General features: G+C 40.8%; 1 protein-coding gene across 2 annotated transcripts; it reads left to right on the top strand.

Annotated features, from left to right (window-relative positions):
* Window positions 1-1060: 1060 nt before the first annotated feature.
* Window positions 1061-25841, top strand: ccdc142 (coiled-coil domain containing 142). 2 transcript variants are annotated; one of them, XM_073487704.1, is made up of 18 exons: window positions 1061-1393; window positions 2382-2461; window positions 2996-3036; window positions 3921-3966; window positions 5603-5856; window positions 6950-7174; window positions 7378-8726; window positions 11434-11735; window positions 12980-13066; window positions 14529-14723; window positions 16258-16418; window positions 16906-17058; window positions 19888-20002; window positions 21706-21883; window positions 22235-22346; window positions 23583-23683; window positions 25069-25237; window positions 25442-25841. In XM_073487704.1, the coding sequence occupies exons 2-16, from the start codon at window positions 2401-2403 to the stop codon at window positions 23655-23657; spliced, it is 3354 nt and encodes a 1117-aa protein (XP_073343805.1). In that variant the 5' UTR covers window positions 1061-1393; window positions 2382-2400; the 3' UTR covers window positions 23658-23683; window positions 25069-25237; window positions 25442-25841. The 2 variants fall into 2 exon arrangements, with proteins under 2 accessions (XP_073343805.1, XP_073343806.1); XM_073487705.1 differs by lacking the exons at window positions 2996-3036; window positions 3921-3966.

Below are 25841 nucleotides of genomic sequence, written 5' to 3'. Positions count from 1 at the left end.
TTCACCATCCCAGATTTAAATATTATGTCAAATAAAAGGATCAGTAACAAACTATCGGTATTTACAGGAGAAATGGTAGCTATTCTTTAAGCACTTGAGTGGGTGGAAAGAAATAAACCAAACAAAGTACTAATAGGTTCAGATTCAAGCAGTGCATTAACCAGTCTCAAAAACATGCAGTCAGAAACAAGACAAGATATTCTGGTGGAAATAGCTCAAACCTAGTGTAGAATTACCAAAGCAGGAGTAAATGTGAAGTTCACTTGGATTCCAGCCCATATAGGTGAAGACGGAAATGAAATGGCAGACAAATACACAAAAGATGCAACAAAAAAAGTAGAAGTAAATATGACAGTTGAAGTCAAAAGCACAATCAAAGTAGAAATGAAAAAGAAGTGGCAGGATGGTTGGAACAAGGAAAACAAAGGCAGAGTGTTCTACAGTATCCACAGGGAGGAAGGAAGGATGAGAGAAAATAGTAGAAGTAAAAAAGAAGAAGATAAAATATCAAGAATGAGATTTGGGCACACTGGACTAAACAGTACGAAGAAAGTAGTTGGGAAACATGAAACTTGTACGTGTGAACAGTGTAATTATCAAGAAACAGTTTGTTTCAGCATGTATTTATAAATTGTCCTAAGTGTCAGCGACAAAGGAGGCTTCTAAAAGCCAGGCTCAGTAGGGAGCAAATCAAATTTAGTATTACAGAAATATTACAACTGAATTCAGGGCACGTAGGGTACAGGGCAATATTTGTTTTTTAGAAAAGACCAGACTTATTAAAAGAATATAGTTTTTATTTGTTTTTTTCTTTCTTTTCTTGTTTATTTTTTAAATTTAATTATTTTTTTCTCTTTTTTATCGATCCTCTCCCAGTAGTCGTATTATACCATTCTGATTCACACTCCAGCTCAGAAGGTGGCGGTAATGCGCACCTAGGAGTCGTTTGCTAACCGCCATAAAACACCAAAAGAAGAAGAAGCCTCTTTTCCATAACAACCGGGGAGGTCTCCTCCTGATTGGCTGCTGTTATTTCCTGTTTTCAGACCTGGCTAGCAGCTGCTATTTTAAACCACTCTTCCCCCGTGAGCAGTGGATTAACAAACTCCCCTTAGAAAAGGCGTAAGTCAGTAATAAGATACTTATCTTTCGGGGACGTTTTCGTGAAAGAAACCAATAAACATTAATTGTATACACGGACAAAAAGCCGTCATTTGCTAATTAGGCTAACTCGTTGCTCCTGTTGAGGATAGTTGTGTGGGATTATTGAGACGCATTGAAGTGGATGTGAAGTTACCAGCTCCTCATGAAAGAATAAAGACAAGGCGGGCAGTCCTGCTGTGCCACCAGGATGCACCAGGGATGGACGTTTGGACACCAGTTCTAATGCTGAGTAAGAACAATGTCTTGACATTGACATTGAGGATACTTTATAGGTGCACTACGTAGTGTGAAGAAGACATTTTAATCAGAAGAGAAAGATCACCCTAAACAAACTCTCTTCATTCTCATCATAGAATAAACAAACTGACCTTAAAAAACAAATATATTTATTGTTATTTGTTGTTATTGATTTAAACAACAGCGATCATGACGAAAAGGACAGTAAAAAACAATAAAAACACATTTAACATTATACATAACGTTTAGTTACTCAGTGCAGGACCCAGAGGATTATTTTCCATAAAAAAAGAAATGTCCCCATATTTCTTCAGGTTTTCCTTTGATAGCACAAGTCAGTTTCTCCAAAGCAAGGCAATTAGATGGATCCCTGAACCACTGATTAACATTCGGTTTGTCTGGGTTTTTCCAAAAGTCCGTCTTTACAATACACAAGAAGAAACAAAAGTCTAACATTTGAATGTTACCTTAATAAACAAAGTGTGCAAAAGAACCATCTGAAAAAGAATTTTAGTTGATGTATTTTAATTTAATTATGTATTTCACTTATGCATGTGTCAGTATGTGTCATACTTTATAAGTGAATTATATGTTTTGAATATGAACTGTGGATCTGTAAAGTCACTATAGCTGTCAGATAAAATGGAGGGACGTAAAATGTACAATTTTCCCCCTCTGAAATGTGGTGGAATAGAATAAATACAGTCTTGTGAAATAGAAATACCTAGCTAAACAAGGAACACTGTTGACTGTCATGCAACATATCTATTATACTCTAATTTGCTGTCATTCCTTTGAATTGTGGTCCTTTTTGTAGACATTTCATCAAGGCTTAAAAAGTAAAGATAATATTTTAGGCAACATTTCTACGAACTAGAAATGAGACAGGATTAGGGCCCCTGCAAAAAACATTTTGAGTTCTGACTTTTTTTTTTTCTCCGAATTCTGATATTATTACTAATAGTGATGTCTGTTCACAGCTTTGCTGCATTGTCTGGGATGGAACACAGCAACCCAGAGATACTGAAAGATTCTGGTGAAGAGCTTGGTCTCATAGCAGGTGATTCAGACATACGCACAGACACACACACACACACACACACACACACACACACACGGTCAAAAAGTCATGTGTAGTGGGGGTGTAGTAGTTCTGCCTATAAGCTAGCAGCAGTGGTAGAAACAGAACAGAATCCACATCTGTGTAAAAGCAGTGACCTGGTGAGCCATCAGGTTGGAACAGGGGTGTGATGATGTGTTTTGTGTGGCACATTGTTGTCGTACTTGTGACGTTAAACTGTTGCACCTGGGTAGAGCCAAGCAGTGTAGACTACAGTGCTGAACGTGATGTCACCGGTGTGTGGACATCTGTTACAGTTTGAGAAATGGATGACACGTTTTTAATTTGCAATACATGTTCCACAAAGTTTCAGGGAGGAGGGAAAAGTTCATATTAAATCATCCATCTTTGCTCACTACATCTGAGCTCTCACTACATGCTTCCCCTCAGCTGTGCAGAAACGACTGGTGAGAAACTTCTTTTTAGAATACGATCAGATGACTGAGGATTGTGCGTTTTGTCTCTCTCTTTCAGACGGGGACAATTCTGAATCATTCTGTCCAGAAAAGGAGCAGGTTAGCTGTTTTTTTGTTTTGTTTTTTGTTCAAAACTCTGAGTACAAATCTATGTTGGTCTGCTAACCCTGTTTTTCTGTGTGGTATGTAAACAGGGCTGCTTGTATTGAGGTACTTGAGGGAGCTTTTTATAATCTTGTAGCTCATAGATTGGGTTGCATCATTGGAAAGACCATTTCCATGCTTTTGTGTTCAGAAGGAGGCAGCTGGTTTCAGTGAAACAGCTCTGATAAATACACTGTACACTTATCTTGCCAGCACCAAACAGCAGACATACTAAGTTAGAGATGAGCTGGTGTGGAGAATCTTGCTGAGTGGAAAAGCCATTTCTTGTTATCCACAGACTACAGTGCTGGGCTCCCAGCAATCAATTACATGCATCCTATAGCAGTATTACACTGCCATCTCTGATTGAAAGGTTCAAGCCTGTTTCACATCTGACCACATTAAGGATCACTGATGGCTGTGGTCGAGTGTAGATCGGCAAGTCGGCTTCTCTCCCTAAGTGGTTCAGCCTTCCCTTCACCCAGAGCCACTACTCTACCATGTCCTGACATTTTTAGGTTCAATATTTGTTGATAACAAAAGAACTATCTCCCAAACAAGTTACTTCACACATAAATTACTTCTGCATTTTTTCGTAATAAATCAAAGAATCCCAGCTTAAAAAATACTGCACCTCCAAAGCACTTTCAAGCTCTCCCACCTTGGCCCTGAGGACACAAATGTTGGCGCCTATTCATTTTCAAGAGCAACGGCCAATGGTGCAATACCAACTCTAGGCCGGTCAGACCAATGGTGTACCTTGGCCCCTTGGCTCTCAGTCTGTAATGGACAACTGCACCGAAAACTTTTAATATATATTTTCCATTTTTGTCTTTCAGAGGCGATGCAGTTCCTCAGTGTTGACAGAGGACCTGACTGCTGATGGTACTGTACTACATGTGATAGCAGTAGATAAAGCAATCATTGAACAACACTGTAGCGTGCTGCTGGAAGAACTGTCAGCTGCCATCAGGACTGAGCACAAAATTCATTATACTTAACTGCCAAATACTAACAGGAAATGAAACTATATGATACATATATACACCGATCAGCCTCAACATTAAAACCACTGACGGGTGACGTGAATAACATTGATCATTCCATCACAATGCGATGTTCTGCTGGGAAATCTTGGGTGCTGGCATTCATGTGAATGCCACTTGACACGCACCACCCATCCAAACACTGTTGTGGACCAAGTACACCCCCTCATCACAACAACACTACCTGATGGCAGTGGCCCCCCAGCAGGACAATGTGCCCTGACACACCGCAAACACTGCTCAGGAACAGCTCGAGGAACACAATAAAGGGCCCAAGGTGTTGACCAGGCCTCCAAATTCCCCAGATCCCAATCTGATCGAGCATCTGTAAGACGTGCTGGAGCAGGTCTGATCCATGGAGGCCTCACCCCCCAACATACAGGACCCAGAGGATCCACTTTAAAACGCCCTGGTGCCAGACACCACAGGACACCCTCAGAGGTCTTAAGTCCATAGTCCAAACAGTTTTGTGTCCTGCTACTGTACTGAGTTTAATACCCACACCCAAGAATGTCACCGGTTGTTGTATGCTGTAGATGGCTTTATTCTAAAATACTGAAATTGTCCATTGATAAGTTTATATCATGACATTTTAGCAATGTCTGGCACCTCACTGTGAGAGCCCATTCAGTCAGAATCAGGCGTTATGTTTTGGCTGTGGCCGTCCAGACTACAGGGGGTGACACAAAAAAACACACCGGCTGCGGCAAAAAGGTTGAAACAGATTTAACTTTGGAGAAACATAAACTGATGTCATGGTAGAGTGGTCACTTAAGCTGGCAATCAGACTAACAGTATGAATGACCAAAATGCATATTCACTCCATCTGGCCTTGTGCACCAGTTAAAACACTTCTTTTCATCTGACAATGTGGACAATCACTGCAGTTCCTGCCTGATAAATTATGAATCCACTGATCCATGATGAAGCCATGATCCGTAGATCAGAGGCAGAGTAGGACGAGTCAGTAGCGGGGACACTAGTACAGTAGCATGGTTAAACACAGTGTAACATTATCTTTCACTTGTAACCACTTGGTTTGGTCTTGTGCACCAGTTTAAAACCCACCATAATGAAATGCCTCACATCCTGGTTGTTTTCTGTTATTTTGTCTGTTATCGCATTAATTTGATCATTTTTAATGTTATTGGGGAAAAAACCACCAGTGGAACCAGCATTCTAGTAGCAGAACAACATAGCAGCTTCTCCTTTGTTGTGTAATGGCAGTTGGCAAACTGCTTTTTGGTACATTACCACCACCCTCTGGATCAGCGATGGTTAAAGTTGGCGACATTACGTCACAAATGGGCCCTGAAGCATCTTCTGTTGTTTGAAATCTTTTTTCTATTACCATCTATTTAACCTGTAAGTCCTCTTTTTAAATGAAACTAAAATCACCTAGTCTTCCTCTGATTTCCACGTTTTCCTCGTCTCTTCCTTGTTTGTGAGTTGTCTCTTTTAATCACTCCTTCCAGGTTCCTGGTCACAGAGGTCCATCTCCCGTTCCTTGCAGCGAGCTGAGACTTTACTCAGAAGCACCTTTAATCCTGGTTTGAAGTGGCTGTTTCATGGCCCCAGTCAAGATGAGGAAGAGGAAGAGGGAAATTTTGTAGTTGCTCACAACCTGGCCTCCCGCTCCTCTGCACGTCTCCTGCGTCTGCAGCAAGCTCTTCTGACTGTGGCCCCCCAGTGGCAGCTGATTGGCGGAGCGCCGATGGGAGCCCCTCAGGTGAGCTGCAGGGATGCAGGGATGCTGACAATGTAGCGATTGGAAGGAAACGCCTTGAGTGAAAGAAATTGTAACATAGAGGGCATGGTTGTCGTGAGGAGGTTCTGCTGCTGATGAGCATGATCACCTTAAATAATTACCTTTAGCCAGTAGTACTCACTTTTAATTCAGTCATTACTGTTCTTTAAATGTCCATGATTCTTTTGATGAAATGGATGAAAACTGTTTCTGTGACTGTTGTGTATTTAATGTTTACGCTAATTATTACGGTCATATAATGCATACATAGTATTAACTCTGTCAAGGAGGTTATGTATTCAGTTGTGTACGTTTGTTGGTTGTCGGCAGAGTTGATACCAGCCCGTTTTCACTTTTCCAGCAGTTGGAAAACAACAGGGGAGACTGGACTCCTAAAAAGCTGCTGCATTTATTAACTGACACACTGTGACCTATACTCTGCTAACCCTAATCTGTTACAATTAGCCGCTGTTAGCGGTTACTTTAGCAACAAGTAAAGCATCTGTTCATCAGGAAACTCTGTAAATCACAGCTGTAGCTCGGACATAAGAGGTAAAACCAGAAAACATTGTCTCCATAAAATATGATCCAGTTTCACCCAAATCAGTGAATAAAGATATAAATGAGTGTTTTTGTACTGTGATCAGTGAGGCCTGCCACTGATTGTTATTGTCTTTGCTTGATTAAAGCCTGTACAATGTTTGTTAGTGCAACATGACAGAAAAAAGGGAACAAGACAAAGAAAACACTGTGGGTGATCAGACATAGCTGACATGAGAGAACATTCATACAAAGTCTACAGTGACCAGCGTTAATCCCAAGTATTATGTGTTAAGCCTGGAATGACAACAGATGCTGTATTTCTGTGGGTTGGTAACAGATGAGCTCAGACTACTGTGTGGTTGTTATCAAAACAAACTTATATTAATGATGTATAGTAAAAAGGAAGTTTAGTTTTACTGCTTTTCAAATAAGAACTCTTGATTAATTGAAACTTTTGAAAAACAATCAATAGAAGGAGGAGAAGTGGTGTCATTGTGTCCGAGTACATACCTCTCTCTTCCACCCCCATCAGGTGTGTGTTAAAGGCCTCCCAGCAGAGGGTGGTGTTCTGCTCATGCCCTCAACCTCCCTCCTGCAGGGAGGCTACAGAACTCTGAGGAGGCTCATGGAGCAGCGGTCCCTGCTGCTCTTTATACATGAGTACACCAGGAGGGCTCGCAGAACAGCAGCCTACATATCCAAAGTGAGCCATCTGCTGGAGGATCATCTGAAGAATTCACACCTGACACTTGTCCAGGTTAGGACTGCAGACATTTCAGTTTAAGTTTTAATTTTTATTTTATGAAAAAATGTGTTTGTATTTCTCAAAGTAAGATAATAACAGAAGAATCATGTCGATTTCAGAACTGAAGCTTGGGTAAGCACAAACATGGAAACACAAATACAAAGGATACTCGTGGTGCTTATTCACAAATGCAAGCATTTTCCCCTCCTTTCCAGACCCCGTCCAGCTGGTCTTCATTCAACGTTGGTCTTGGCTCACTTAGCCAGGAGCTCCGGGTCCATCTCAACCACTGGTCTTGTCTATTCTCCAAAGTCCACTCTGACTACTATCTGAGGTCTGCTTTGGTCCAGAAGTCTAGGCTTCTGGTGGAAATCAAACAGACTTTGGACTTACTTGGTCTGCAGGCGCTGGTTCTGGTGGAACACTTTATGTATGTCATACTGTCTGCTGTAGCCCAGACTAAATTAGAATCTGTTCCAAGAGAAGTACTGGAGGATATTTTAGCTGGCACACGCCTCTACAACCAGGCAGTGTGGGAGAGAGCGCAGCACAGCACCACCCAGCTGAGGACTGCAGTATTACAGCAGCCACATTACTCCACATTGGATTCTAGTCTTCCAAACAGCAAAGGGCATCACCCTGCTGCCTTCTCAGTCAAAGAGCTGACAATGATTTTAGCACTTCATCATGCAGACATGATAGCCAAGCAGCTGCACTGCTGGGCCTCTGACCAGAGCTGTCACATCTGTCAGGTCCACCCCAAATATGAGGCCTACAAATGTTCTGATAGTTCTGTTAGTCAGGTAGCCAGGGCCAGCTGTGGGACCTCCGCACTGAGATCTGAGTGGACCTGGAAACAACTGCAGCATACGTACCTTTCCTCTCCTTTGTTCTCTATTCATCATCACTCCCCTTCGCAGTCGCCTCATTATACCTGCCATAAAACTCCTCCTGTTTATGTCCCTGACCTTCAGCTGGACAGTACTATATCAGTAAATCACCATCCTCTATTTGCCAAGCCTACCTTTGTCCAACGTGGAACAGAAGGCTCTAACAAAGACCAATCCAGTCAGTGCCAAACATACATGTTCCAGACTGGTCCTACCCAGACCAGTGTAGAAGCTTTGCTTTCAGTCCATCCAAATCTTGAAAGACAGCTTGGTTTTGAAAACTGTGAACTGTTGCAGACCATTTCATCCTCTCCAGCCACCTTCCATCAACTCTCAGACCTGCCTCTGTCAGGTGTTTGCCATCAGGACCATTCCTCAGTAGAGCTACTTTTTCAGCTGCTAGTTCCCCCCAACGACCTGCTTACTCCACTGGTATCACATACACCTAAAAGACAGGCACAAACTGAACAACTGCTCCCAAATACAATAAATAATGTGTCGGTACCAAACAGACAAACTGACATAATGATTCCAGCTGCACAAATCATAAATACAACTGATTCAGTGGAAATGAATCAACTGAGCACAGAGCTAAACAAGCAGCGACATGTGGAAGGAACTCAGCAGGAATGGACTGAACTGGAAACAACAGCCAGGCCGGAAGCCACTGTCAGGTAATGTCCAATAATCAGCCACTGTCTGTTGTGTTGATGTTTGTCCTCTGTTGTTAGACGTCCAAAACTTTTGAACAAATCGCGTGTCAGATCATCTGAAATGGCAATTCTGACAACAGAATTAAACACTTTTGTAACTTGCATAAACTATTATGTCCACTTCACACAGTGAATTCATCATTTTAATGAGACCAAAGGGTGCAATACCATGACTGCCATCCAGGAGAGAGTCTCTGAAATGTTCGCTGTGATCCCCATTTGAATGAATAATAGCTTGTAACCTTATTCTATAGTCTAAATTGTGCTTATTGCATCCCATTACCACTCAGGGTCACTACTGAAAGTTCACATGCAGCCCAAAACCTATGACCATAAACACTATGTGCTCAACAAACTTGTGAACATGACCGCTTTTGTACCGCGGTGTGACATAAACTCAGCCATATTCTTTTGTATCTGCCCTTTGAGATGGCAGGCTTTCCGTCCGGCCTTAATTATGATGGAACAGATAGAATCACTTCTGACCTTAGACAAGTTCTGGCCTTCAATAAAGTACCTGTGAGTCAGACCTAACAGGAGAACTGAGCAGTAGAAAAAAGTAGTTGCATCTTATTGTATGTTAAGTTATGGCTGACATAACGCCTGTCATGAACGTGAAGGAGTCTTAATGATTGTTTATAACTTTGTTGACATTGATGTCTATGTTATGGCAACTTGAAATAAGCCAAAACAAACACAACCTGTCATAAACATGTCATAGGAAGCCTAATTATAAACCTTAAAGAAACGATGTAACTTTATGCGTTAACATTACATTAAACTGTCGTGTGGTTTTGACGTTGGAAGTCATGAGACCACTATAATTGTGTCATGAATATTTTTTTTGACCTCAACTACAGTGGGCCATTTTGGACTTGGTGTTGTCATTAAAATGTTAAGTGTTAATACTGTGTCAAAAGCTTTGGCAACAGGGTCATGAAACATTTTATTGACCTCAAGTAAGTGGTACAAGCTGGGTTTGTCAAGAAGATGTCATTAAATGTTACAAGGCCAGTTTAATGATAGGGCTCAAGTACACATGTAATTTAGGGAGTTATAATAAACTTGAGGTTGAGAACACTTTTCATGATACCTTTACCAAAGCGTTTTACAAAGTAATAACACTTAATGACATTTTTATGAGTCCAAATTGTCCCACTGTAGTTGAACTCAAGAAAAATATTCATGACACAACTGTGATACTTCTGTATGTTTTGTCAGATGGCAGCAGGGTGAACAGACTGTGGCTGGGTGGGTGTTGTCTTTTAGTATCTTTGGGCTCTGTGCAGACATCTCACTTCACTGATGTCACTGATGCTCTGTAGATGGTACCAGTGATGTTCTGGTGGTTTTAATCACCCGCTGTAGAGCCTTGATGAACCATGACAGTTTGTGATGTTCCCAGTCAGGATGCTTTCTATTGCTCCTCTGTAAAAGTTGATGAGAACTTGGCATCAGTATTTAGCCTTCCTTAGTTTCTGTAGGAAGTAGATCATTTTTGTTAGTTTTTATAAAATTATTTTTATTACCAGGGTGGTGATGTGTGATGACCAAGATAGCTTTGATGTTGATTCCCAGGAACCTAAAACTGTTCACCTGCTCCACCTCAGCTCCACTGATGTAGACAGGGATGTGAGGCTTTGACTGTGATTGTTCTCTGTGTGTTAATTTCCCCTGAAATTTCCACTCTCATTGTTGTTTGAAATGCTGCCAGTGATGGTGGTATCATACTTCACAGTAGTGTTTCATGAGTGAGGTTGTGTTGAATGCTGAGCCCCGGTTAACAGACAGCATCCTGATGTAGCTGTTTGTATTCTCCAGGTGTATGAAGAGTGAAGGGCAGTAGATATGGCATTCCCTGTGGATCTGTTGGTTCTGAAAGCATACTGGTGAGGGTCAAGGCTGACTGGGATTTTGTCTTTGATGTGCTGGAGAACCAGTTTCTCAAAACACTTTTTCAGGATGGAGGTGAGAGCTTCAGGGTGGTAGTCATTAAGACTAGACACAGCAGACATTTTAGGTAGAGGGATGGTGGCTCTCTTTAGGCAGGAGGGAACAGTCTCCTGTGAGAGTGAGTTGTTAAAAATGTTAGTTGATGTTTTTAGTACATGACCAGTGATGTTATCGGGACCAGCAGCCTTATTTATATTATCTCTCAGCAGGATTTTTCTCACATAGGCTGTGCTTACTGACGATGGCCTGTCCTTTGGAGGCAGAGTAGACCTAACAGCTGAGTCTTTGTTGAGGAGATCGAAGCGAGCATTAAATGTGTTCAGCTCATCCGGCAGCGTGGCCTGACACATGATGGGGGTGCTCCTGCTTTTGTAGCCTATGATGCTATGGGTTACCTGCTAGATGTCTTTATACATGTACATGTATAAACACACATACATGCTACATGTTTGTTGTCCAGGTCCCTCTTCATATGCACGCCTCTTTAAATAATAAATTAACTAACTGTACATCTTGCAATGTGGCCAGAAATATGTTCAGTTGCACTTGTATTCCTGTCCAGTAGTGATTTCCTGTCACATTTCACTGTACACCACTTTGTTTATAAGCAGCCTGAATATTCAGCTTTTTTGGCTCTTAAGGTGGCCACACTGACAGTTGCATGTACCCAGTCATTATGTGATAACTGCACATGATAACTGTTTTTGTCCTTTAGCTCAGACTTCCAGAGAGACAGAGACCCAGAGAAAAAGGAGCCTGTCGGAGCAGAAGGGACAACAGTAGAGCCAGACTGTCTTCGTTGGTCTCACTCTGTACAGTGGTTGGACCTTGGTCAGTCACTGGTGTTTGCTGATCTGGTTGAACAGTACCACACCTTGCTGTGGACTCTCTGCAGCAAAGCCCTGTGGCTGCAGCTTCATATGCCACAAGTAGGATACTCTGCAGGAAGCATCAACCTTCAAGACAGCTGCAGGGGGTTCCAAATCCTTCACAGGATCATTCAAGCTTCAAAGACAGGTAAGATGATAATGTCCAGTCACATTCTGAACAGTGTGGAATCATTTACATGTCTTACAACACAGTCACTAGTATTTGCAACTGCCAATACTTATTTATTAATTTCTTTATCTGTCTTTTAATTAATTAATTATTAGTTCAATTGATTACTTCATTTCAGAATCATAATCACAAATACTTTATTCATCCCCTGGGGAAACTGTTGTTTTTTTTACAATTATATGTATATACAACTCCTATTCTAAAATCATATATACTTTATATGCAGTATATGGGTCTGAATCTTACATTCAGTGGTTTTATTTCACAATTTCATACTCTCTGAGCTTCCTGCCATAAATGGTTCAGATTAACAGTTAATGGTGAATTCAGTTACGTTGTGATAATGAAACTAGATGGTTCAGGTGATTTTTCATAGAAGCGTGAAACTTGGTACAGTTGTACATTTTCAGATATGAAGCCATTGCAAAAATGTCATATTGCAGCCATGGTGGCCATTTTACTTTTCTGCAATAACTGAATTATGTATTTTGCATCATATCTCCTGAACCAGACATGATAACTTAGAAAAGGTGACGTCTACCCCTATGTTTTGATGGTCAAGGATTACAATGATACCATACACTATATCATTAATTGTTCAGGTGAACAGTTAATGCTGAATTCAGTGACATTATGAGACGGAAATGACAGTATCTTAGGAGATAGCTGAGACTTAATAATATCACGTCAGTTGCATGCATGTTGTAAAGAGTTTTAAAAGCATAATCCTTTTATTAATTTACCCTGTTAACACAGTGAATGTAAAGAGTAGAACAATATTCAAAACATACATATGTTTTTTACCTTGAATTTATTTAGGGAAGCCTCACTGAGAGCAATGCTCTATTTTTCAGGAACGCCCTGATCACATTCACACAGTTGCCCATTCACACCTGGAAGCTCTTCAGTACAACCACAGTCTTATCTGTCGGCCACTGGAGCAGTCACGGTTAAGGGCCTTGCTCAAGGGCACCTCAGTGGTGATAATAAGGGAGGGGCAAGTGCTGCTGATCCGGGACTATTTTTAGGCGATTGTCAGAATCCGTAGTTATTTCTCGTGATTGCAAGATTGTCCATTGTTGGATTGACTGCATATGGTTTCTACATAGTCTTTGTTTTAGATCTTCATGCTAAAAGTTAGTTGTTTCTCCTGGACATGAATGACTACATGACCTCCTGGGGTTTTGTGCTGTTTGTCGCAGATCTAGTTCCAAAGGACTGCAGAGTCATGCTCGAGGACTTCAGTCTGTACCTGTTTGCCTTTACAGCACATCGTCAGTGGGACCATGGTAAGTGCACGCACACACACGCACACACGCACACACACACACACACACACGCACGCACGCACGCACGCACGCACGCACGCACGCGCGCGCACACACACACACACACACACACACACACACACACACACACACACACACACACGCACACACCACTTAATAACTCCCTGTAAGAAGTAATTTATTACACTACTTGTAACATTACTCTTGCGTCACTCTGCAAAATCACCTAAGATGCATTGTCACTCAGTTATAGGACAGGAGGAGGACATACACAAGATATTTTATGCTTTCTAATAATGTAATACCACAAAGCCCACAGAAAACAGCACTTCACAGAAAGATCTTGTGTTAGTATGCAAGTATTGGCCTAATTGCCCCCGAATCATACATTGAGATCCAAAAGTCTATGACCAACATTCAAGACACTTGTATTTTGCATTTGTTTCAAATGTGTATATTCTTCATTATAATATCAGTTATAATGAAATAATATCAGTTTACCAGCTGAGTCTTGGAATAATGTCCATGAATTTTAGAATATCTTAGTATTTGGTTTGCTTTAAAGACAGCACTCGAGCTGGCATGGACTCAACAAGTAAAAGGTCTGTGACAGTTAGGATTCCTTGGTCTTCTTTGGTCTTCAAGTAGTTCTGTCAAAGCTTTGAGGTGTGTTTGGGCTCATTGTCCTGCTGCAGTATGATACTTACTTTATGAATCCTCAGAGTTTCTGATTATTCACAGGTTTATGTGACAACAAGAGATTTTCAATGTGGTCTCAGACTTTTGGACCCCATTGTATATCAACAAGAGGCTGGCCCTCCTAACACCATTAGATGATGGAAAAAAAAAAAAGTTTTAATGTCATATGAACTGCATTTAACGTGTCAAACACACTAAACAAACTCACTTGAGACGCTCACTCACCAAACTATGGCTTTAAAGTAAACTAGTGCAGCTAATTTGACGTGTTTATCATTCATTAAGAGTCTCTCACAGCATCGGTTCCTCCACAGACTGTCCTCAGCACACTGTCCTCATTGACCAGTGTCCAGGCTGAGTCTCTCCTAAGACACACTAGAGGGTGTCACTGTGTTGAATTCCATATCGGGAGAGTTCAGGCGATTGTTCGTTTGAGGATTTTTTTCTGTCCGCCCATTATGCAGATTATTGAAGTACTTGTCTTACACAAGTAACAACATAATGTTTGATTAGTAACTGTAATGTCATCACAAAATTTAGGAACAGTAACACAATACACCACTGCGTTAAGTACAAATGTAATGTGTTACCTTGTAACGCGTGACCCCCAACACAAGTGTTAAACTTTGATCTGGACTTAAGATCATTTTTTAATAAAAGCGTTAAAAACTCATGAATTGATTGATAAACAAGCCTCTATCAGTTTTTCTGCTGTGTTATTTTGTCACGCTGTCTTTCTCTCTGTTTTCCTGACTTTTTTCAGTGGTGTGCAGAAGTATAGGTTCAGCTCTGAAAGACAAGTGTTTCACAGGTGTGAATCAAGCCAGGAACTCTGTGATCCCCTCATCTGAGCAAGATGGAAGCGTGATGATGTCAGTGACCATGGAGCACTTCCTACTGCTATCCCCTCCTCTTATGTCATCTCTGTGCTGCAATCACTCAAACAGCAGGTCCTCAGGTAAGATGACATACACAATATTACCACAGCATCATGCAGTCACATCAACAGCACCAGCTACATCATTTGTGCAAAATACCATCTGATTTAATTAGCACACTTATGTAAATTCCACTACTGGGTAACTTTCAAACACAACAAAAGACATAAGTAGCATAAGAACAGGGGAGTTTTTTTCATTGTTAAACAACCACTATTGCTGATGAAAATCTGTCTACATGACCTGAAAAATCAGTCAATGAAGATCTTTTGTCCCCCCATCCTGGGAAAAATATGATTTACCTCCACAGTATATCACTGTAGGCACAACTAGAGTTATATACAGTAATAAAAATGATTTGACTCAAGTGCATGCCTCTTTGTCACTGAAACAGCATCATCATCGCTAAATCTCCACTTCATTTGCTGTGGTTAGCCAGTGGCAATGCATAATATTGTGGCAGAAATACAAGGCTCCTGTGCTGCACACAGGATAATTGGTGGCAGTTTAAAGCTTTTGCTAAAATATTAGACACATTCAGGATCGGCACTGATTCTGGTTCTAATGTGAGCAAGCAGAGATGTGTTAAGATCAAAACCAGGGGCAATGATGTATAGAAACACTATGATGTCCACACAGGCAGACACTCATCAGGGTTTTTTTGCTCAGTTGCACTTTTGCTGACTTGACATGGACTTGGTCCAAAAGACTTAGAAGCAGCTCTGACAGAGACTCAAACTGTGTTTTCTTGTTACAGCCCAATGAACATTTTTCTGTTCAAAGGACGTTCTTTTGAAAAACGTCTATGGTCACCAACAAAAAGATGTTCATAACTGATTTAACTGTTTTTTAAATGACTGTTTGAAGACTATAGATGGCCATGATTTGAATTACTTGCTTGCAAATGAGAAATCTGGATGTGGACTCTTAGTCAGGCTCCAAAATGATATGCAATTATTTGCACATTGTAGAGGATGAAAATGGTCTCCATTGCAGATTCTGCAATAACCTATTTGACCGTAATTTCACTGCAGCTGTCATGAATCAAACCACCAACCTTCAGGTTCATGACCGTCCCAGGTGTTTTTCCGTTGTGAAGCCTCATATTTATTTAATGAGCTCTGCAACAAACTCAACAAGTCCCACTGGAGTAGTCAGAGGTATAATGCTTAACAGTGTCTTCATTTACAGCTTCATTTATGTTGAAACACCCCCGTGTACACCAATCAATATCTTCTCTCTTTCAACCTACGAATGGAAGAATCATAAAAATGATGACACAACTTTGTGTTTTGTGACATGTTGATGTTGTAACTGCATTTTAGCTGGTTATAAAGATGGTGAAAATGGGTCTTGATATTCAGAATAAATATTTGGTGTCAGTGTGATGATGATTATTATTGTATTGATTTATAGTCCAATTTACAAAGCCTACATCTCTGGTCTGTTGTCATGATAAAGCTGCTGTTTAGGTCTTCTATCTCTCTACCCACAAACTAACTAACTCGCCACAATAGCAATAAAACATCGCCCTCTCTCTCTACCCCCTCCCAGGTAGCCTCTTCCCATCCAGGCTCACTCTCCAGAGACTCACTGTCAGCTTGGCATTAGCAACAATACAACTGTCTACAGTCTGGGTGATATCTAAGGCTTACCAGTTCCTCTCCTCGTGGAGCCTCAACAAATTCCTGCTCATAACACAGGGAGACCTCAAAGTAGGTTACTCATTTATATTAGTCACTTTTATATGTTTTAGACAATAGCAAATCCAATAGTTACATTACTTGAAAAATCCTGTTTGTCTTGATGCAGGGATGATCAGACATGCAGTAAAGTGAACTTCACAGCACTTTGTCTACAAGTGTATGTAGTACACACTTCTTTTATAGGATAAGCCTAGTGTTATTTGGTATTTTATTATGAGAAGCATTACCGTGAAAAGACCCAAATCTACAACAAACGGGTCCTACTAAAATAATTGTCTGTGTATCAACGTCCGATATGTGGTATTCCTCTGTGTCATAGAGCTCCACTGTTGTGTGAAAAGTATGAAGAAAAAATTAAATTATACATACTTTATTTAAGTCAGCTTATGAAGTGATTGTGGTTGTCATAGCAGGTCAACATCCACTTTCCTTATAGCTTGGCTTTTTGCCTTGTAGCCCTTCAATGTGTGACGTGTTCTTTTTTTTGTCTCTGCAGGTGCTGACAGGATCATTAGAGATGATGGTGCATCAGACTAAGTCACTGATGATGAAGACGGACAGTGGTCATCATTCCACTCTTTATAACCACAACCAGCTTCTGCTGAGTCTGCAACTTGAAGCACTTGACAGTGCTGTGTCCAAGCTGCAGGTGACCTCTCTGATTTCTTCGAGTGTCTTCCAAACTCATTAGAATGCTGACTCTTCTCCAAGCTCTTCTTGTAGAGCAGTGGAAGCTGTGTTTAGTTTTGTTGTGTGGAGGGTATCCCAGTTTTTAGGATTGTATGGATTAAAGTCAAGACTGGCAACACATTAGAGTCAACTGACAAACAAGTTATGTTGACCTGTGTCCATGGTCAAGAATGAACTTTCATACATTCAACAGCATCATATTTGACAGACTAAACATAGCACTTCAGTAGGAGGAACAGTTCCTAAAATTGTACTTTTGCACATCCCCTAGTATAAAACATGGAGATCGCCACAATATCCTCACTTGGAGAAAAGAATTACAGAACTGTCATCAAATTGAAACCAAAATAAATATCAACGCCACCACTGATGGTACATCAATGTAAATAAAATATAATTAAATTTTAATTAAATTAATTAATTAAACACTCAAAATAATCAATCAACTCATCATCAGAGCCAAGCAGCCTACTGGGTGTGTTTATACCTTCTTCAACAATGGGCTATAAATATGTAATATTTATAGGATGTAAAAACTTTGAAACAAACAAAAATAACATTTTAGCCATGGACCAGAACGGACTGGACCCTGTCCCATTTACATAACAGGAAAGGTGAAAGATGCTATTGCATCAGTCAGTATAGAGACAACGTTAACAAAACTCTTTATACAACACTGGCATAGGTTCTCACTCAGAGAGCATACATTGTCATTCATTGATGCTGAAATCACTAACAACAGGAAGCATGAACTTTAATGTAACTTTTATGGTGCTAGTGTGTTGAGGGCGTGTCAATTTTGCTAGTTAAATGGCCGATAATCTGGGCGCATATTGCGGTGCACGGTGCAAAGGGGTTGTATTTAGACTCTGAATTAGTCATGGGTGTGTTTTGGGCGGAACATAAATCAAACCAATCCGAGTGTCATCTCCTATTCCCTTTAAGAGCCGAGTGCGCTGGGACCTGGTACATATTACACAGCGGCACTCGTCGATCCTCGGCTGCTGGACCTTCTGCCTCCTGGCACACCTGGCTCTTAAAGGAAATGAGAGAAGGAAATTGGATTGGTTCACTTTATGTTCCACTCCAAACACTCCCATGACTAATTCAGAGTCTAAATCGACCCCTTTGCACTGTGTGCCTTACTTTGCATTATAGACCATCTAAAAAGGACCCTTTGTTTAACACAAATCTTCTGGATGAAGGTGCTGTGTGTGACCCACCAATCAACCCCAGCCCATCTTGGGACTTTGTCCCTCTTTATGTCAGGTGGAGCTCTGATCATCTCATATTGCCCAAGATGGGTTTACATTGGAGTTACTTTATGTAAACCCTTTTGTGTCTCATACAGATAATGAATGGTACCTTCGACTTCTGTGTGAGACACCAAGGGACGTGACAAAATGTCTGTATTTGTGGGGAATGAGAGCTGGGCCACAATAATATTCATTTAAAAAAACACCTATCAACAACATGTATGGTATAACCACTCACAATGTACAGCACTGTGGGGGTTCTTGTTCTCCCTCTCTAAACACTAAAAATAGACACCTCTGTAGGCTTTCAGCTAAAATTGCATTCCGCTGAAATTATTATTGATTTACGGTATCATAAATATTCTGTTCTATTCTATTTTGATATGGTTTCTTGTAGAAATGCATGAAATTCGCCATTATTCTGCTTTGAATGTATTTAACAGTTTTGAAAACTGCTGCTGCAAATACATAGTGTTTAGCATGTGGTCAGAGTTCATATATTTTTTGTAAAATGTGGTCATCAAATGCATTTTGTGTGAAAGCAATGAAATATGATCCACAGTTCGGTCCACATAGACTTCTGTTTTGCTGATTGGGTGAAGGTGTGCATGAAGGGTTTTGACAATGTGCCTTCAGTTTTGACAGATGCCTGATAGCAATTGAAAAAACGGAGGCATCTGGAAAGAAACAGAAAACATCTACTCTTCATTATTTTTTCTTTTTATTGATCTTTAAAGCCTTTTAAAGACGCTTTTACCAGTGCATTTTTTTTTTTAGCTTCAGCCGTTAATTGTGTCAGCCCTGCGCACATAGGCTGCTGTCAAATTTTTTTTTTTTTTTGGATCAAAATATTTTTTAATTAGTTAATAGATTTTTTTGACTAGCAGAGAGTAAGAGTAAAATATTCTCTGTAAAGCACAGGGGCTGCTCTTGAACAGTCTTTCTTACCACCAAACATGCCTAAGTGGATGTGTTGCTGGCATAAATCTAAATGATCTTCCAAGTGAGAGCCACACATAAGCTCATGTCATCTTATGGGACACCCACCACCCTTTAAATAGTTGGTTTAATTTGTTGCAATCAGGGCAGAGGTTTTACATCCGTCGAGGTGATACAAACAGTTACATGAGATCTTTACTTTCTAATAGCTTTTTAAAGAAAATATGATTTGGGCTGTGACTAGCTCTGGATGTGATACGTTGCACCTCTTTCCTTCTTTTTTTTCAGTTTTTTTCTACTAATCTGTCTGATGGTTCTAGTGACAATGACAACATCTGTTGACCTTAGCAATTATACCAATTATTCTTATGTATGAGTAAGTATGAATAATTATTTCAGTTTAACAGTTTGAGTGAAAAGTTGAATCTTTGAAAAATGTCAGATTATAGAATATCTTCATATTTGGTTTGTCCCCTTTTGCTTTAATGACAGCATGCACTTGAGCTGGCATGGCTCTCATTACCTACACTCTTTTGAAGAAAGCTTTCTCTACTCTGAGCCTGATGCTACAGCTCTGTGTCTTTATCCATCAGACCTTCTCTTCTCTGATGCTGAAGAACTTCTCCAGTGACTGCAAGAGGATGTCAGGGGAGATCTTTGAACGGACCATGCCTTCTGCTGTACACTGGAGACCCAGCCTCAGGACAGGTATGGACTGTTTTTAGTGGGCAGTATCTGACATGAATTTATGCAACAGATACTTACTAATCCCTAGCAGAGGATGACTCTTAAAACTACTCGAAACTCAACTTTTAATTTGAGAATACACACTGTCTTGATTGCTTTGACACACGTTCTCTATCAGAGGGGCACCAGTTGGATGGTTTTGTAGATATACTTGACAGAAGATGAATTTTTAGGTATCATTTATACAAAAAATGATGGGAAGTGGCTAACCCAGCAGACTGTGAAATATACTATCTACAGTGCCTATAAAAAGTATTCAATCCCTTAATTGTTTTACCCTTTTATTTATGAATGGAATCGTGGTCAATGTAATTTAGATCATGCTGTGGGGATGCTTCTCAGCAGCAGGCCATGGAAGGCTTGTAAAGGTAGGTGGTAAAATGAATGCAGCAAAATAAAGGGAAATCCTGGAGTACAACCATTCAGTCTGCAAGAGAACTACAACTTGGGAGAAGATTTATTTTCCAGCAAGACAATGACCTGAAGCATACAGCGAAAGCTACACAGAAAAGGTTTAAAGACAACAAGGCGAATGTTCTTGAGTGGCCGAGTTAAACCTTGTGCAACCTGACAGAGCTGGAGCAGTTTTGCAAAGAAGAATGGAGTAAAATTGCAGTGTCCAGATGTGCAAGCCTGATTGAGACCTCTCCACAAAGACTCAGTGCTGTGATTGCGGCCAAAAGTGCATCTACTAAATACTGACTTGAGCCGGGAGAATGCTTATGCAAACACTTTTTTTTACATTTTTAATTAATTGACATTACTTTGTAGAAATCTGTTTTCACTCTGACATTAAAGAGTTTTTTTCTGTAGATTCTATGTCAAAATATCCAAATTATATTGCATTGAATTGAATTAAACTGTTGGACCCTTTTGCCGATGCAGTTTTTCACAAAGTGGAGATCTTGCCCCATCCTTGCTTTTAAACAAATCAGCCTTTCGAGGATGGCCGTTTCATACCAATAAACATGTTTCCCTGTGGAATGTTCCATACAGGTGTTTGTTAAGCATTCCTCAACTTTTCCAGTCCTTTGTTGCCCCTGTCCCAACTTTTGAAAGGTGTTGAAAGCATCAAATTCAGAAGGTTCAGAACAAAGTTTATCGGTTTAAAAAACTACATGTTTTTGTAACATATTCAAATGAACATCACTCCCTTTTAACTGCCTCTTTTGGTAAGACAGATCAAGGGACATACTTGAAGAACAGCTTCTCTTAGCAGTGGAGTTGCTTACTAGTGACTATTGGTTTGAGTTCCAGATAACCAGATACCAGATAGACAGCGATAGTGGTTGGACAACATGAGCATGCCATGGCATTCAGATGATACTTCCTTTCAAGCCAGTGGGACCAGCCATGGTAGTTTGGCCTTAGTTGATACATTTAGATATAAAGCTGGATCAAGCTGCAGAGTGTCTACTTGCTTTGGTGAGAGTAGTTAAATGCAGCTTAAAGGGAAGTTAGGTCAGGCCTAGAGAATGGTGTTGCCTGTTACGGGGCTCAGTGGATTAATGGTAGCACAGCCTGATATCCCTGCACGGCTTAGTCATGGGTCAAACTTTCTCTAACATGAATACTGGGCTTCCAGGGGAATACTCACACGACTTTTGGCACATTTATTGTGTACTAATAATTGTGTATTTCTCTGTTTCTCTGTTGGTGCACAGGTTTTCCCAGCAGTCCCAGTGAATATGCATCTCTGGCAGCTCAGACTGTGATTGGTCAGGTTTTAGAAGGTGTGGCACCATTGTCCGATGATGCCCGTGTCCAAGCACTGAGTATAACAATGACAGCTTTCATGGAGGCATGGATGGAACATATCCTGAAACAGAAGATCAAATTCAGGTATGTTTTCGGTCAAGGCATCATGCATTGATGTCATCCGCAATGTTATTCACCAAACTAATGACAGGATTCTACAGAATGGGGCGCCCCTGTAGCCAAACATTTAAGGCGCATACCACAAAGGCGCAATACCAAGGCTTCAACTCCAATCCATGTCTTTGTTTTATGTTATACTCACCCCATGTTCCTACTTCCTATGTCAATAAACTGACTGTTGAATCTATTTAGTCTATTCAGAATCTAGTCAGTATCCATCAGGCCAGAGCAGGATAAGTAAGTCACTACTGTAATCGCACTGATGCATTCTTCAGTTACATCTCTGATTGCTGTTGTTTTTTTCCTCCTCCTCAGTGTGCAGGGAGCTCTCCAGCTGAAGCAGGACTTTGATTCTATCCGAGAGTTGATCCAGTCAGACAAATATGGCCTGTCAGCGGAACTCCACCAACGGACTGCTCAGCCTCCGGTATCATAATCTGCATTTCATCCATTGACTGTGTAAAATAGTGGACAGAGCCACCGTGACAAAAATAAGCAAAGAGGTGTCGCGTGGGTGGTGCTGAAGCAAGCTTAGTTAATTATACAAGCCCACCTAGCTGGAAGCTACCAAGCTAGCCAATACTAACAAGCTATCTGTGTTCAAACATAAAGATTAGTTAAATTCACCTCACGTAACTCACAAGAGTTTGACCGCAGGTTTATTTGCTCCAAACAGCCATAATACTTTGTACACAAAAAACAAACTCTGTACTCTCTTAGAACTCCCAGTGTTTTAGAAGCTCCAGCTGGCTGTCCTCCTCAGAGCTTGCCAGCTCCAGTTGCAGTCTGCCGGTTAATGCTAACAGAGTTGCTCTCTAATCTGAAACACCGGCCTCTGTCCCTCCACCAGTCTTTTAGTCCAATCAACTGCACAAAAGACATATTGTGTCCAATATCTGAATTGAAATACTCCAAAAGGCATCAACACCACAAATACATCCGAGAGATCAGGTTCAGTGACTGGATTTAGCTGAGGTGAAGCCGAGCATACAGCTGCTGGCTACCTGTCACTCAAAGCGGCCACAGCCCTAATTATGCATGACTTTAAGCCTTAATATAATTTAAACAAGTGGGTTATATTAAAATGAATCCTGTATGCTGTTGTCATGAAGGATAAATTAGGTAAATAGACCAAAACCTTTTTTTTTGTACCAGGCTGTACATGATTATTTCTGCTGTAAAGTTGGGCATTTTAATATGGGCTCTAATAAGTGGCCATTTGCGGAAGTGCATTTCTTTTGGTACTTCCACATTGGCTTCAATTCTCAGACCAAAAAATCTGGTCCTTACATCAGCAGGAGACCTGCACAGTTTGTACGCACCACGTTGTGCACACGTACAGAGTTGCTAGGCAGTGCAGTGGTTTCAGAGAGTCACACTGCTTGGTGTCACTAACCTGGACATAGAACTCTCTGGAGAACTGCACTCCTGCAGTAGCAGACACACCAACAGCTTTTGCTCTGCTGCAGCTGCTAATTGGCATCTTTCATGTGTTTTATTCTCAAAATGGTTATCATGAATTTTTTGTTTGACTCATTTGAATTTGTTACTTTCATCCCTGCTGGTAAATTAATGCAAAGGGGAAGAGATCCTATACCTGTGGTGATCAGTTTCCATTCTGCTTTATGTGAGCAGATTGGGTAATCCATCTCTCTGTCTGCAGGGTTTTTCAGCAAGTGGACTCAGCAGTGGTGTGTCTGCTCCAGCAGCCACAAGCCAAACCATACCTACAGTCTAGAGCCTGGGAGCCTTTCACACGCTGCTGTGAGTATCACACCACTCAGTGAAAAAGTTGAGGAATTAAAGCATATTTAAAGTCTGGAAATTTAGAGCCAGCATCTTGTTATCGGAAGGTTGCTGGTTCGATTCATGGAATGGCAGCCACCGCCATCAGTGTATGAATGTATGTGTGAATTACTGTAAGTCGCTTTGGACAAAAGCGTCTGCTAAATGCCCTAAATGTAAATGTAAGTTAGAAAATAGCAGTCAGTGGGTAATATCTGGCCCACCCACAAAGTGATTTGACATCTAATGACATCAATCTTTTTGTCGCACGTCATTGGCACTGTTTATTCTGCACAAAGCAGTTCCTTGAAACCCCTGAATGTGTGATCTGTGGATAATCCGTAGTAATGAGGACACTGGCCTTGGAAAAGCAAGTTGCTTTTAAGATTTTTAAATGCCATTTTTCAGTGTATTTTTGCCTTTGTTTGGGGAAATGAGTCTTCTCAATTCTTACTCTATCAAACTATATGCAGGAGTTCTGTGGGGCTCTTAGCTAAACAAGACTTCATTGCTCTCCTGGCAGCATGACCCCAAGTGTCTACTATAAGTGGCTGCATTGTGTTCTTGCCCCATGTTGCCAGAGCAGCTTGTATCTTTCAAGCCTGAAATTCACTTCAAATTCACAGCAAGCAAGGATGGGGGCATGGTTCACCACTTTGTTAAAAACTGCATGGGCAAATAGTCCAGCAGTTTAAGAAAAATGGTCCTCAACGCACAGTTCAATAAATTTAGGGATTTCTCCATCTACAATCCATATCATGAAAAGATTCAGAGAATCTTGGTTTGTGGTCTTGCTGAAAGGCTGAAATCCAATGTCGACATGACCAAGACCTTTGATCCCTCAGGCGGCACTTAATAAAAACCAATATGATTGTATAAAAGATATCACTATATAAAATGGGCCGGGGAACGCTTTGGAAAATCGTTGTTGGTGCAGTCAGTTCACTACATCTACAAATGAAAGTGACTGTAAGACTCATCCATGCAAAGCTAAAGCGATGTGTTAAAATCCAGAAACTCTGGTGGAAAAGTGTGCTCTGGTCTGACCAGTCTGCATTGCAAGTTGTCCTCTGACAACGGAGACCCTGTACTGTTGTGCAACTGAAGTCATACGTCACACAGATGGGAAAGTATTTTAGGGTGAAAAAATGTCAACAGCTAGGGGTCGTACCTGTATCTATTGACAGTTGACTTCAAGTTGATATTTAATTCTGCATTTGATTCGACACTGACGTAGTCTTTATGTTCTATTTAAGCAAACTAGTTGTTCTTGCTTTTTGTTTCTTGTTTGTTGATGCAGTAATTAATTTGTTTAATGAAGAAAAAAAAAGAACCCACAGGCATTAAACTGTGTGACTCCTCAGGTCCATCCAACACCAGCAGAGACAGCATTGATGCAGTGGTGGGAAGCAGTATAACAAACCTGAGGTGTATGGAGGGTGAGGACCTGACTCAGTCTGATCCCTCAGTTGAGACCACTGACCTCCCTCCAGTGGATCCATCCACCCCCGCAGAGCCCTACCTCGCTCCAAGGCAAGTTTTCACTACATTTTTCTTAAATGGAGGCAGCGTTTCCTGAGTGATGTGGTTCGGAGTAGGTACTGATGCTTAATGCCTCTCCCTCACTTTAAGTATTTCACATGGTTCTGTGTTAGTGTATTTTTGTGGGACAATTATAAGCCCACGTGTGCTGTTGTGATCAAACTAAACTGTAGCATCTTTATTTTGTCCTCCCAGTCTGGCTCTGGGTAACGCTCAGCAGGAATGGTTGGACCTGAGGATCCACAGCAACACTCATCGTTGGAGGCTGCCAGGACTGCAGTGTCTCTCTAAGTCTGAACACTGAACACACAACACCTGGTGGGATCTGACACACACTCTCCTGAATCATACTCAGTTCACATTAATCTCTCTGGCTCTTTGGTTCGGTCAACAAACATGGTATCAAGCAAATGTCATGACAGACAGTGCATGTTTTTGCAAATATGTGATACCTGTGGAGGTTCCTTTTGAATTATGATCACTTATTTATTCATCTCATATTTGTATGAATTCACAAACATATTTTTTTCACCACTTGTCAGTAAACATGTTCTCATATTCCTGAATAAAATAAACAATTTATTTATATATATCA

The sequence above is a fragment of the Pagrus major genome, chromosome 18 (assembly GCF_040436345.1).
Source record: "Pagrus major chromosome 18, Pma_NU_1.0".
Classification (NCBI taxonomy): Eukaryota; Metazoa; Chordata; class Actinopteri; order Spariformes; family Sparidae; genus Pagrus; species Pagrus major.
This window is presented reverse-complemented; position numbering and strand designations above follow the sequence as displayed.